Here is a 15,059-nt window from a genome sequence, read left to right as displayed (position 1 = left end):
ATTTTGTTTTCGAAGATATGTGTCATATATGTCAATCTGCATTTCATGTCATTTGTGACTGTCCAGACCATAAGAGACAAGCCATCCAGATTCAATATAAATGGGCTAAAACCCGGATTTTAGCTGGCAGCTTGAACAAGGCCTTAATGTGCTAGCCATCTAGCTATTGGGTAATTGGTGAGCCTACAAGGGGCCAATTTATGATTTTGAACGTGAGCCATGTTGATCTTATTGTTTTTGCCCTGTATGCAGCGTATTCACATTTTTTATTCATGCAAACCCATTCAAGCTTAGCAATATTCCCCCAAAGGAGATCTGTTGAGGTTCGACTGAAACTGCAAGATTAATTCTGCCTTTGAGAAATACTTGCAAAAGTGAAGGTCTAAGCTGCGCATGATGGGTTGGCACTCGTGGAAAAGGCAAGTTGCAAAGGGAAGTCGAAAAAATGAAATATTGCAATTTTTTTTTTTTACCTTGAAAGAAATACGAAAAGGCACGGTTATCGAAGTCAATCTTTTTTATGCATGCTTGCCAAAGTTTTAATTTTTCTGGTCATTCTTTCGAAGGATGGCTCTATCATGGTTTTACAGATGTTATCTGCCGGTCCGACCTTATTATGTTGTTTTCCTCGTTCGCCATGAATAAAATCACTGTTTACCACAATTTCCTTATGCGGTAACATGTACTGTGTTTCACGGTGACTAATCCTGCCATTAAACCAGCAGATCCCCTGCAGAGTTCATCCACAGTAACACACACCGCAGATGGAATTCCCTTGATTTTCTATCTCTAAGTGCATTTGCTGTATGCTTGCATTTAAAGCTTATTTATCCCGCATCTCAGTAGTTTGAGCTGATTGTGAAGGACACCTACTCACAGACCATAAACGAGATGCTGTGGCTGCTTTGTGCCACAAGCTTGAAAGAATGCGAACAGAGCGGCCTCATCCCATCTTATACTCATCTGTGTTAATGCATACTTAAGGGGATAGATGCATGCTTATGTCAAGTCAATAGCTGTACTTGTTTTGATACTTCATCAGAATTACATTATCTTTTAATACCAGGTCTTGCTGCAATATGTTGAGATTATTCAATTATATTAGGACCCTGTTTTTACTTTACGAGGAGCAGACACAATGGATCAGAGAGTGACAAGAAATAGGATACAGAGCTTTGCAGTTGTTGTTGAGTTTGGAACTAACGGGGGATTAACACATGATCACTGCTGTTTTCTATATTGTTGCTCTGAAATAGGCCAATGGCCAAATCATTGAGGTCATTTATTGAAATAAACAATGCAATTGGTATCATTTTTATTACAAGATTAATTTGGAATTGGAATATAAAAGGAGAAAAAGCATTACTTTCAAGGGCCCCCCATCCCCAATTGTACCTCTTTTCAACCCCCCCAAACAACCCTTGACCACATTTGTATGAGACTTCAGTATATACATGGCAGCGTTTTCATCACTCATTGTAATTACATTTTTTCTTGTTCATTGTTTGTCCAGAAATGAATCACACAAAAGAAACTTTGCCACATGAGAAAATTGAATCCATAGCCCCGTCACCATTTAGGCTGACATCCCTTAGAAGCCATTATACAAAGGTCACAAAAGCATTATGCTTAGCTACTGTCCTCAGACCGCTTGTTATTTATGTACTTACATGTTATTTATGTACTATACTTAACTGTATTTTATGCAGGAGCTATTGGTTCTGAAACAAAATCCAAAGTTGCATAGAACATTTTTTTTTTGCTGTTCAAAAGCTATATTAATTCTATACTTCTACTTCGAACTCTATTAATTCTATAATTGACATCTGTGATCCCGTCTGAAACCGAAGGCCTGCAGCAACAATTTTTTAGTGTTAGTGTATACATTTATCACATTCCAGTATATAAATTTATCACATTCCAGTTCCCAATATCGAGTCATTTTACATTTATTGACTGCAATGTAATTTATTGCATATTGCAAGTTTCACCCATTTTTCCTCTTAAAAAAAAAAAAAAAAATAGAAATGCGGTTCCTCCCCAGGACCTGCAGTAGATCAAATAGAGCCCACAACATCAGCTTTCCACATGTTCAATTCTTTATGAAAAACAGGACAGGCAGTGATTTATCATAAACTTTAAAAATATGAATTTTTCATGACCTAAAACCGTCTCTTCTCACCAATGACTAAAGTAACAAAATTACATTTTACGCTGTTTATTGGTGACTTGATTAACCTAAAACTGTCTCTTCTCGCCAATGACTAAAGCAGCAAAATGACATTTTACGCTGTTTATTGGTGACTTGATTAAACACGAATCCAGTTTCAGACTGAAAACAAAGGTGAAAAGTGCAACATTAAATTGTCACTCAACTGTACTTATCTAAAAAGGAAAATTTATAAATTCCTGTTGATTTTTTTTTTTCTTCTGTTGCTTCACACTACAAACTACAAACTAGTGAACAAAATGAATCTCCAAAACAAAAGCAAAGCCAGTTGCGGTCTTATTTGAAGTGACTTAATTAGGAAAGACACATTTTCTTTTGTTAGGATTTGGATAAAGGTGCTTATTCAGAACAGATTCATTGTTTTGTTTTTTTAATTGTGCTCTATTGTGTTACATTCAAACTACTTGCCAACCTGACGGGATCTGTGCTTCCCCTCTCAGACTTGAAGGCAGTTTGCTGGAGGTACTTCAGATGGATTTTGAGGTTGATGATCTGAACAGCCCTGTCAACAGTCAGGTGATCATATGGAAGTTGGACCTCCCATCCAAAAATACAGCCAAGACCGAAGGAGCAATGAGGATCTACACCACCCAGAGAGACTTTGTAGGCCTGGCTCCTCTTATAATGGTGAGTCGGCATCAGTTTGCAATGTCGCATTATGGACCGGTGTTGATATTACTGACGATATGGATTGCATCCATAGAGCGTCAACACATGAAAATATGCTCAAATGCACTTTACTCTGATCCATTTCTGCCTGACTGACAACGTTTTGGACTGCTCAGCAAATGGGTTCTATTTTAAGCAAAGGATGACCTTGCGTTGTTGACTGACAGCTAGCTGATGTCTTTCTTCTGTTTTCAGACATGCGATAATGTGGTCATTCGCTCCTTGCAGTCGCTGCTTCTTGTGCTTCTATTTTAGTGCTTGGCCTCAATCATGCTACTTTTACAACTAATCCATAAAATGTTAAATTTTGGAGAAACAACGCAGCATTTTCACGACTGAGTGACGGTGACATTGAACCCGACGCATTTCTTTTTTGAGCCGGTGACCATAGTGGGTTCCATTTACATTGCTTCATTTGTACTGTAATAATGCTGCAGGGCCTGAGGTTATGAGGACATGTTATCCTTATTTGGGAATTTGACATAGTCCATATCCGTTAAGGATTAGAAGCTGACCTCAGGCATCGGCCCAAGCATGAGATTTGCTTCTCTGTACCATAATATACTTGACAATGCCAAATCCCGCACAGTTACGGGCTTTACATCATCTTTTGAGCTATATTGTCATTCCAGTCAAAAGGAAAAAAAAAAGACAAGTTACTTCTGCCTCATTTAGACCAGTTTTACAGTTCAGAGACAAGCATCCATCTGCTTTAATCTGTCCTCTGGGTGAATTCTTCTGATCATTCATAGAACCCGACCCAGCTATGCTCCACTACTCTCAAACTGTCGTGCACATGTGCACACTTACACACATGCCACACAATTATTTCAACTTCATTTAGACAGCGTGATTTTACACAGGAAAGACACAAATCCATCTGCTTCAATTTGATTATTCATGACTGCACACGAGCAAGTGTGTCATGCAAATATTTGCTGTCATATTAACAAGAGCAATCGCCTCCCAATGTACTGTACGCGCCCTTTTAACTATAATTAGCTATTTCTGGTTATTCAAAAAGATGCATGGTAGCTATATTGGACACCAAATTGCCCTTGGGCGTGTTTGTGAGAGTGACTTGCTGTTTGTCGAGGTGTGCCCCGCGATTGGCAAATAAGCAGTACAGGGTGTACTCCGCCTATTAACCGGTGACAGCTGGGATAGGCTCCGGCACGCCAGTGACTCTTGGGAAGATAAACAGCGTAGAGGGAGGACGGACGGACAGACGGACGGATGGACAGACAGACGGACGGGCATTCCTTCTGTATGAATGTTCTAAACGTCAGTTTTGAGAATATTGAAGTGTTAAAGACAACAATTAACGAGGCAATCATCCATCCATCCATCCCATTTTCTAGAGCCGCTTATCCTCACAAGAGTTGCAGGCTTGCTGGTGCCTACCCCAGACACCCAGTACTGATTGCCAGCCAATTGCAGGGCACACAATGACGAACAACCTTTCACACACCCAATCACACCTAAGGACAATTTGATATGTCCAATACACCTGCTATGCATATTTTTGGAGTGTGGGAGGAAGCGGCCGGAGAGAACCTACACGGGCTCGGGGACAACATGCAAACTCCACACTGGAAGGCCGGAGCCAGCTGGATTTGAAATGTGAGGCGAACGTGCTAACTTTGCCACGAGCCGCCCCAAGGCAATCAAATAAGTCATTATATTACAGTCTCGTAAAATCATATTGTTGGCATTGATTGGAAAGCATTTTTGTTGAGCCATTCAAATTGCATTGTCAACATATCAGTTCAGTCAATAAATGGTAAACTAACAGACACATGTGGGGACTGACAAATGATTTGTCATGGATTTGTGAAAAAATGGCCAAATTGGAGGGTTCTGGTTCATCTGTTGACAATACATTTGTTCTTTAGTTCTTTAGACTGTAAGCAGTCTAGGGTTCATGCTCGATGAGCAGGCCCCTATCTCACGGGGTAGTGAATAGTTGTGTAGCATGTTTGTGTAGCAAAAATGTGTGAGGTCGTTTCTCTCATTAGTGACATTTAGCTATGCCGTTTCCACACTTATTTCTTCATAGCAGGTAGCAAGCTGGCAGATTGGTTAGCATGCCCATTTCACAGTCCAGAGGTAGTAGCGTGTTTGATTATGAATTCGCCCCTTTATGTGTGGACTTTGTCTGTCCTCCCTGTGCCTGAGTGGGTTTTCCCCGGGTGCTCCCTATTCCTCGCACATTTCAAAGACCATTTTTGCACAAGAAAATTAGGACGTATGCACACCATATAGAGCCTCTACATTATGAAGTAGAGAGTTTTCAAATTTTTTTTAGCAAAAAACAGACGTACCATTTTACTTGCAGGATACAGAGATCTTGAACACTGCAATCCTGACTGGAAAAAAGGTGGTGGTGCCTGTAAGAACAGTCGCTGTGGAAGAAGATGGTCTGGTCACTGATGTTTCTGAATATACGGAGTGCAGCTCTACTGATGAAGATGTTCTCAAGGTACGGTTCAGACACACATATACTTAAAGAACGTTTTTTTCTTTTGAAATCAGGGCTGCAGTTTACGTTTACGTTATCTGACGGAAACAAAAATATTCTTTGTTGAAAAAGAGGCGTGTGTGTGACAGCGAGGACAACAGTAGACAAATAAGTTCTACCAAAGTCACCTCTTCTCTCCATCTCTTTTCCACTCAGTAAAACAAACTGTTAGTCGGGCTTCAACAGCCTCACCCATCAATCTCTTCCTCAATGAACAGCCGATGAGCTAAATCGCTCTGCACAAATTACCTTGCAGTCTGCCACACTGCTCTCATCCTGCGACTTTTCTCTTTTATCCCATGAACCTGGGCATGGCTGACTGCCAAAAGCCGGCTTTTTTGACTGATGAAATTGAAAGTCGCGGCCCATGACTGGGGTCACAGAATGTGAAAATTTACATTAAAGAAGTACAATAAACTCAATACATACTGTGCATTTTTGGAGTTTAGTTTGCAATGTTTTTCTGAATACACAGCACACATCAGAAAGTACTGTATATACACGCTATATACACACATTTTTTTCTCTTGCTTCTACATTTCATGAACTAAAAGCTCTTATGTCTTTTTCTATACAGTATTACAAAATTTTTCAAAAATCTGACAGACTACCCGTTTGCTGTGATAATCCAACCACCTCAAAGGTGTGCCATATCAAGGTGCTGATTATATAGAATGTTTTTTTTCCCATAGGGTTGCAGCAGGCCACCAACAACAAAAGGCCTGGAGGGCTGAATTCTAGACTGGTGGTGGAGGAGAAATGTATTCTGTGCATCCATTCATGTTGTGATTATCAGATCATCCTACACACACTGTGCAGCAAAAATGGTTAAATGCCTGTTTTCATGTGTGGGGTGTGTTAAGATTTGAAAATTCCTTCAGTTGTGGGCAGTCTGGTGCACACCATTTGCCATTTGATTACTTTGAAATGTAGCTGTAGCACACGTGTGTGATGTCACGATGTGTGATCTTGACATCTCTGATCCACGTATATGAAAGAACACTTTGAATCGCTCCTCTTTTATCTCTTACGGCTTTGACATCAAGGTATATGGGGAATGTCACAGTTTTATGTTATGTGTTGTGTTGCATTGTTGTTTAATGTCAGTGTTGGTTAATGGTAAATTATTTTTAATGTTAAACGTTTTCTTTGTTATAGTTTTTTTATTTATGTAGAGCTGGAGGATAGGATAAGATAAGATGACAGACTGCACAGGTGCAGCGGCTCTAAAGCTTCAAATCCTCCTTTTGGTTGTACGGATGTACAATGACAATAAAGGTATTCTATTCTATTTTATCTGAAATGACTGAAGAATATGCAATGTGATGGCGCTCGATGGTGAGAAGTCTTATGGCCTTGGCATCAAACCAAAAAAAAGAGAGAGTAGTATACAGAATGTGAAGATGACAACAGATGGGGAGACAGAACACAAACACTTCTCTCCACATGCATTGGAGTTTGGGTTCGCTATCCAAAGATGAATATGAGACAGAAGATGAATATTTTGTCTTTGTAGCAGTACTTTTAGAGTCCTTATTAGGAATAAACGACTTATACAATGTATACGTGGACTGTATATGTTTTTGGTAGGTCAGAACTGATACTTGTGTGACCACTCAGGATCTTTATGGTGTACCTGATCAATTTATCGTGTTCAAAATATATTTTCAGAAGAAACTATAGTTAGAATTATTGTAAGCATGCCTAGCATTCTGTCTGTACTTTCTCTTGAAACAATTTTCAAACAAGTTTGGATTTATGACACAAAAAAAACAATTGGGTGCTATTATTGTTGACAGAATGAGATTGTGACTAAGAAGAGTGGGCGGCCACCGCATTAAAATATATTCCATTTTAAATGATGCTTTGAAGTGTCATTTGAACATGGCTCGAAGTTCAATTTAAGCGTGAAGCTCTTGGTTGATGTTCTCGTTAAAAAGAAGGAATGAACAAAGTGTCTCAGCATATGGATGACTGCATTCACAATGAATGAAAATATGAGGACGCCATCCAGCTTGAAACACTTAAAAACAACTCAATTCTTGTCTATTGATCGGTGCTTGCATTAGAAATTCTCCCATCACTGCCAGGCTGTAAATGCACCGTTTGGATTGAATTCATGCATGAGATTATTTATCAGGAAGTTAGGCCATAGCAGGATGACACTTTGCGAAAGCTTTAGCTGTGGACACGGGTGCAGGATGATTCCGAAATGCACCGATGATCCTCTCAAAAATAGCATGTGCACATGGCAGCGCATCGTGTAGCCAAGTGCTGCGTTCGTGCAAATAAGAGCGAGATTTGCTATTTGTATTCCTCCTTAGGCTATCAGTCAAAGTCACATTATTTTTTTTCCACTCCTGTGTGCTTTTCCGGAGGCTGGTGACTGAATTTAAATGCGGCGTTATAATTATTCTGTTTGTTGTGAGTGGTGGCTGTTGAGAGGACCGACGAAAAGCTCCTGATTCATGTCTTAGATTGTCCATGTGATCTTTCTCGAATAGCTTAACTCGCCAAGGTGACTTTTGAAATGATTGTGTAATGAATGCACTTGGCTGTGGAGGACCGATGTTGAGCGCCGTGTCACATGATATTTTGATTAACATAAAATTGCAATGCCGCATCTTCCGAAAGCTTTGGAGCAGTGATCATCAATGTAGTTTATTGCCGCTAACTGCCAACAGTTCCATAAGACAGGCAGTGTGAAACTACCACAAGGACATTTTACTGTGGGTGGAATCCACCATTTGTTTAAAATATTGACATTTATGTGACTGTTTGGTCATGTTTGTCACTACTTATATGACTAACGCAACCCTCATTGACAACCCGATTAAGTGTGGATGCAGTTATAGTTCACAAAAATGCACCTGGACAAACACATTAATATGATCAAGGTTTTCAAATAATAAAGTATCCCTATATTTCTCGTCCACTCCAGGTCTCGGAAAGGTGCGACTATGTTTTTGTAAATGGCAAAGAGACAAAGGGCAAAGTCAAGATGGCAGTAAACTTTACCTACAGCTATCTCAGTGCTCAACTTGAGCTAAACGTGTGGATGCCTCGACTCCCCCTCCGGATAGAGGTGTCGGACACGGAGCTGAGCCAAATCAAAAGCTGGCGGGTCCCTATACTAACTTCCAAGAGGTGGGTTACACGTGTGTCTATAAAAGACAACCTTGTTTGCCCCCCGTCCGTCCCTTTCCCGCAATTATAATAATTGGTATTATGGTATATGCTTTTGCTTACTCTGCATAATTCTCCTCCGATGCCACATCTCCAGATTTAGGGTTGACTGATGGGAATCTATGAGTCAATTATCAAACGGTGGTATGCCTCCTACGTTTCAGATCCGGCTGGAGCAGTCAAGTCGGCGAAAAGGGAAAGGGCTGTACATTGCAGTTTCAGCACGCCCTGGTGCGCGTGCTAACCCACTTTGTGGCTGAGCAGGCGGACCCTCGGGATTCTAAGGCCTATTTCCTGGGCTCTGACTGGCAGGTGGATGTAACAAGACTTGTTAGATACTTTATGAAGGTGGAAGATTCTCGTGTGGCGAGACTGCAGGCGGGGAGGGTGCTCTCAGGCCGAGACTTTGGGACCACTGCTATCCAGGTAACGAAACATGACCATCGAACCAATGATGTGTCGACCCGAGTGGGAAAAAGTGAACGCAAGTGTCCCGAGAGGATTATTTTGTGTTAGAACTGTTTGTTAATGCCAGAGAGACCATAGTAAGCTCCCATTTGAATATTGTTACGGAGCTCATGTTAATGTAGGAAAAGACTGCAGTACATAACACATTTTCTTAAAAAGTCCGGGGCGGTGATGAGATTGATGTCAGGTGGTCGAGTGATTCCCTGGCCAGTACTTGAAAAGCTGGCCAATCACAGCAACAGCATGCAGGAAGCAGGGATTCATTTGGTTAAAAACCTAAACCCTCAGCACATGTGCTTCTCATCACTTACCTTCACTTCTTTTTTAGTGACATTTTTTTAAGTAAAATATACAGATTAATATAATGAAGTACCAGCTGGAATTTGAAGTCTGGACAGTCGTTATTTTTAGGTTCCTCAAAGTGGATGTGTTTGGTGGGATTCCTTCTCATGCAGCACTCTGATGGATCTTCCCAGCTGAATTTAATGGACACTGTAGCAATGTGTGAATAATGCCCAGGCCGACCATGTAAGAGCACCCTGATTGACTAATGGAATGATGCATTATTCTTATTTGCTGACTAAGAAGGTTAGCCGCTAAGTGTGTTATATCTACCACTGTTGAGTAAATAAAACATAATAAGCTAGTAAACTAGACCTACTTGTAGGCAAAACTAGACCTAATTCACATTGCATCCACCTTGTGTGCAGCGCTATGTAATTCCCTCCGGCATTCCTTAGAGGCTGTACAAAAAATATTAAGGTGGTATACAATACATTTTGCCACGTCATGCAATATTTTTACAAAATGGTGAAAAGCAAAAGTGAGCTCACTCGTAGAGCGGCATTCCCAGGCCTAAAACAGCTGTCAAAGTAGCTTATGCAAATGGAATTAAAAGGGGACGCAGAGAGCAGACAAGACCAAGTAAAGTCAATTACAAAGTTAGGATTATGTGTGCCAAATAGTTAATTTATTTTAACTAGAGATGTTGACGTTGCAATCCTGGTTCACAGTTCAGTATCCCACTCATTTCAAAGGTACGCCTATGTGGTGAAATTTGTTTTCTGCATTTGACCCATTCCCCGAGGGAGCGGTGAGCAGCAGGAGCAATACCATTTGGGAATCATTGGCTGATCTAAACCCCACCACAACCACCACCACCATTCCAACCCTCTTCTGTATATTGTCAAAAACTGATGTAATCCTCATTCTGTGGCCATAGAATGTACTTTATATGTTATCTTATGGTACTTATATAAGGAACTGAACTGGCCTTATCTGTGAACCTCAGGTGTTGAATTTCTTGCCTCATTATTTGTACATACAGACACAATTAAATAATTTTATAATATGGAATTGTTCATTTATTTTCATTTTTCCATTCAAAAAAGTTTTTTTTTTTTTTTTTTTTTTAGATTTAGGGCCCACAATTTAAGTGATTTGATCTATTTATTTATTTTTACATAGTTTAGGTTTCTAGCTCATGAATCCCATGAATACAGAATTTCCAAATATTAGCATACTGTGACGAAATTACCATTTACTTCTCAGAAAAATGAAATGAAGATCCAGCAACTCAATCAAAATATTACCATGTCAAAATGTTATGTCATTTGTTAGCAGTGTTGGACAAGTTACTTCAAAACTGCAAGGCATTATCACATTATTTATCAAGTTAGTAGTTACATTACAATATCAATATGTTTGAAATGCATTACACTACTATTGCATTACTTTTATATTACTCTCACCACCATAATTACTATGGCACTGCTCTAAATGGCTTGTCAAATTACAGGTCCTATTTGGTGAAGTGGACAGCTCTTTAGGTTTCGCGTGCAAAGTGCACCTAACACTTATATTCGTCTGAAAGTAATGGCCGTATGGCCATCTTGTGTATATTCAAGATATTGAATATTGTCGATATTCAAGCTGCCGTCTGCTACTGTCGCATTCATCTCTGCCGTGGTAGATCAGCAAGACAATATTTTGCCCTGGCCTTTTCTCCTCCAATCTTGCGGTGTTTTGAGTGGGTGGGGTGGGGGGGTGGGGGGGCATTGTAATGCATTGCGTTACTCTAATTTGTAACAAAAACAATTTTTCTTCTTTTTTGGAAGTTTAATATATTACACACCACCTTACAGGAAACAGTAATGCATTGCAGTAATTACATTACTTTTGTAATGTTGAATTGCTGAGTCAAGCACAATCAAGCACTGTGATAGCATGCATTACAATAATTACAATTTCGTAATGCATTCCTCCCAACACTGTTCACTAGTGCTTGGTTTGAAATTCTTTTGCCTTGATGTGATGCCTTTTGCCTTGATGGGGTCTGGTGTCCCTCATTTTCCAGTGCCAGTCAAGCACTGTGAGAGCACGATGCTGCTGGAAGACGAAATCTGCATCTCCATACAGAGCCTCAGCAGAAGAAATCATGAAGTCCTCTAAAACATTCTGGTTGACCGCTGCTGTGCCGTTGAATTTAAGGAAACAGAGTCTACCAACACCTGTACTGGACAATGCACCCCAAATCATTACTAAACCCAAACAGAATCAAAGCTGCTTGAGGTCCAGCAGAATCTAAGCTGCTTGAGGTCCAACATGCAATATGCACAGTCCGTCATGATTTAGGGTCACAGCAACGGTCTACCACAGTGTTTTAGAGGAATTCATTATTCCCAGTGCTGAGAATCTATATTGAGATTTAGATTCCATCTTTCAGCAAGACATATTCCCTGACCATGACGCCACAAGTACCAAAACCTTTTTTATGTGTATTGTAATCACAGTACTTGACTGGACAACCTATTGAGAAGTTATGGGGTATTATCAAGAGGATAATGAGGGGCACCAGACCCCAAAACAAAAAAGAGCTGACAGCAACCATCGAGGAGATCTTAGCTTCCATAACCCCAGGGCAATGCCTCAGGCTGAATGCCTCACTGTCAAATCGCATCAAGTCAGTTATTAAAGACAAAAGGATTTCCAAGCAAGTAGAACGTATAATGTTTTAATGCATTTGATGGGGTCTTAATTTCTTTGCTTTACTGAGAAATGGTGATTTCTTCACAGCAGTCTAATTTTTGGAAATCCTGTTTTTGTGGTTTTATGAAGCAGAGACCCAAATTATGTAAAAATAAACAAACACTCCAAATTGCTTATATTGTGGGCCCACAATCTATAATCTATGAAAATTGAACTTTTTTTGTTTTAATGGAATTATGGAAACTAACTTTTCTGTTATATTCTCATCATTTTAAATGGGTCTAAATGTGTCCGTATAACAATATCAAATTCATTGAATATGATATACAGGGAAGCAGATGACTGACATGTTCAAAAAAACAACTGGCCCTTGTACTTACTCAATGTGACATTGTTCTGTGACAGGTGTTTTCTCCACTCTCTGATGCAATCTTGGCAAAAACAACTGTGAAAGTCACAAATGAAAAAGTGACCATTACAGAACTGGGGGTCCAGATGGTTGCAGGTCTCTCAATGACCCTGCAGCTCAGCCCAGGAAGTAACAGGGCCATTCTAGCAACCACAACAACACAGGAAGTTTTGAGGTTGCCCAAACAGGTTACATTCTCAGTCAACTCCACCACGACTGGTTGTTTAAAAACACGGCACTCATTTTTTTTTTGTCTTTTGCTCTTTCCCAATTAGGAAGCTGCGGTCAGTTCATGGGTCCAGTTCAATGATGGCAGCCAGACCCCTCTTGACATTTATGATCCTGCCTTTTACCGTGTGACCGTGTCATCTCTGGATCAGGGCGTGGTCTCAGTGCGAGGCACCCCACCAGCCGTGGTGGCAGAGGGAGAGGGTGAAGGAGCTCTGGTCCGGGTGGAAATGTCTATCTGCGAGGCCTGCCAGAAGTCCAAACGTAAAAGCACTGTTGCCGTGGGGAACGGCAGTCTTAGGGTCAAGTTTCAGGCGAAGGGTCGACGACCAGACGGCAACGGCCAAAGTTCTGACAGCGGCACTGTCAGCAAAACCACCGAAAAAAAGAACAAAGGTGGCGACTTCAGAAATGATGGGGAAGAGATGGAGAGTGACTGGAAGCAGAGAGGACAAGTTCCTTCATCGTATATCACAACGTCAGTGAGAGACGAGGGCCCCTTGGCAAAGACCGCAATCAAATCTACGGAAGGGACGTTCATGACCAGCGGCAGCCTCGGGGGCGTGGGTAAACCAAGCACTTCAGGAAGCAGTCCCACCAGCACCGTCAATATCAGTATGATGAGCAGCCCCGGTGACAACAGTAAAACATATGGCTCTGACAATATGATCGTGGACCGTGTTCATTTCACAAGCACTGTGAAGGGCCCCGGCAACCTGGTCAACTCCATTAACTTTCCCACTAAAACTGTTTTGCCTGAACAAGAGTCAATGGAGGTCGAAATCAATGGAGGGGAGGACATGTTGACAAACAGACCCCTGACAGACTTAGAAATTGGTATGTATGCTCTTTTGGGGGTCTTCTGCTTGGCCATCATGGTATTCCTTGTAAATTGCATATCATATGTTGTCAAGTTTAGACATAAGAAGTCTCCGTCACATGGCCAGGAGCCTCCAGGTCACAGGCATGACTGGGTGTGGCTTGGTACGGATGCCGAACTAGTAATGAGTGTCCCAGGGAGTCCTGTTCAACAAGACTCACAAACTATGACCACCGTGATAGACATTGGGCCTGATAAAAGTAATTCATTGTCAAGGAGGCCCAGTTGCCTGGCATCAGTCACAGACTCTCCTATTAGCTGTGTGGGCACCTTCAGGAGCAAACCATTGCCCACGGAGTCCCTCCATTCACCAACAAGCAAGCGGAAGAGAGTCCACTTCACCACCTTTTCCACAATGGAGCATCAGCATTCACCGCATCTCTCACAAAGCGAAAACGGACACGGCATCCATTGGGTTGGGAAGGAAGAGGGTTGTGAGGAGGGACCCCAAGCGCCAATTGCGGAACAAAGAGACAATGTGTAACAGTGAGTCTGATCAGATCTCACATTCCGAAAAATGTGGCTTTGATCACCTCAATGCCTTTGTTGACACGGTGTCACAAACGTGGGACGGAAACGACAACAACCCTTACATTACCTGTCAAGGCCTTTTAAGTGTCCTGTACACATACTGTATAATGCTGTTAATACCGAAAAAATGAGCCCATGTCCTACTTTACAAGTTGATAAGCCACCAAATTCTATGCTGCTTGTGGATACCCAATTCTCTCAGTTTGCACTTCCTGATGACCAACCTACATACGGTACATGTACATGAAAAGCAAGCATTAAGAGTTCAAGGGTTTCAAATTCGTATCATAATCACCAGTAATACTTTTTTTTTTAAAGTACTACAGTTTTTTTTTTCTTTATTCTTTCATTTACCGGTACTTTCTTTAATTTGGAATTTTGAGAATCCATCTTTTTTAATGACCTGAATCTAAGATAACCATTGTTATTTTAATATTCTGCCTTTGGGAAAACATGAAAAATGTTGCATTCATGATAGACCTCAATTTGAAGTGCATTTTGGTCAAATGTGTTCCTGATGTGCAAATGTTCCTTTGTATCAAACAAGAATTAGAACTCAATTCAGGTTATTTTTGCTGTAAAGTTCAATGTTGAAATTAAAAATGTGGACTAAGTAATACCTCTGCAGATGAAGAACAAAGTGCCATTTTTTTAAACACTTTCTTTGGCAGAGGAGTAAAATACATCTGCATGTACCAAACCAACTCTGTGATTCGGTTATTGGGGCTTCACTGTATAGTTGGGTTTTTGTTTGTGACTATGATTTCATCTATTGAAAGTTTTCTGCATTATTGTTCATTATTTCTTCAGGTGTTTTTGCTATTTTACCAGTAAAAAACAAGTATGTTTTTTTTTTTTCCCTCACAAAAATCAAGAGCATGAACATTAAAGCTTGTCGCCCCCAAATTCCCTGTTCCCTCATCGTGGGTGCGTTGAGAAATATGCTCCA

General features: G+C 40.7%; 1 protein-coding gene across 5 annotated transcripts in view; it reads left to right on the top strand.

Moving 5' to 3' along the window:
* Positions 1-15,016, top strand: part of LOC148430010 (transmembrane protein 132D) — a 32,867-nt gene extending 17,851 nt beyond the window's left edge. For 3 of the 5 annotated variants that reach the window (XM_088408663.1, XM_088408656.1, XM_088408648.1), the window contains exons 4-9: positions 2,671-2,857; positions 5,238-5,381; positions 8,362-8,567; positions 8,771-9,032; positions 12,468-12,659; positions 12,747-15,016. In XM_088408663.1, coding sequence (XP_088264789.1) covers positions 2,671-2,857; positions 5,238-5,381; positions 8,362-8,567; positions 8,771-9,032; positions 12,468-12,659; positions 12,747-14,063 — 2,308 coding nt within the window. In that variant the 3' untranslated portion in view covers positions 14,064-15,016. The remainder of the gene's footprint in view (positions 1-2,670; positions 2,858-5,237; positions 5,382-8,361; positions 8,568-8,770; positions 9,033-12,467; positions 12,660-12,746) is intronic. The other 2 variants (XM_088408678.1, XM_088408670.1) reach the window with 2 other exon arrangements.
* The last annotated feature ends 43 nt before the right edge of the window (positions 15,017-15,059 follow it).

Source organism: Hippichthys cyanospilos, chromosome 1 (assembly GCF_059441005.1).
Source record: "Hippichthys cyanospilos isolate Australia breed blue-spotted pipefish chromosome 1, RoL_Hcya_1.0, whole genome shotgun sequence".
Taxonomy (NCBI): Eukaryota; Metazoa; Chordata; class Actinopteri; order Syngnathiformes; family Syngnathidae; genus Hippichthys; species Hippichthys cyanospilos.
The sequence above is the reverse complement of the archived record's forward strand: the minus strand, read 5'-3'. Positions and strand labels throughout refer to the sequence as shown.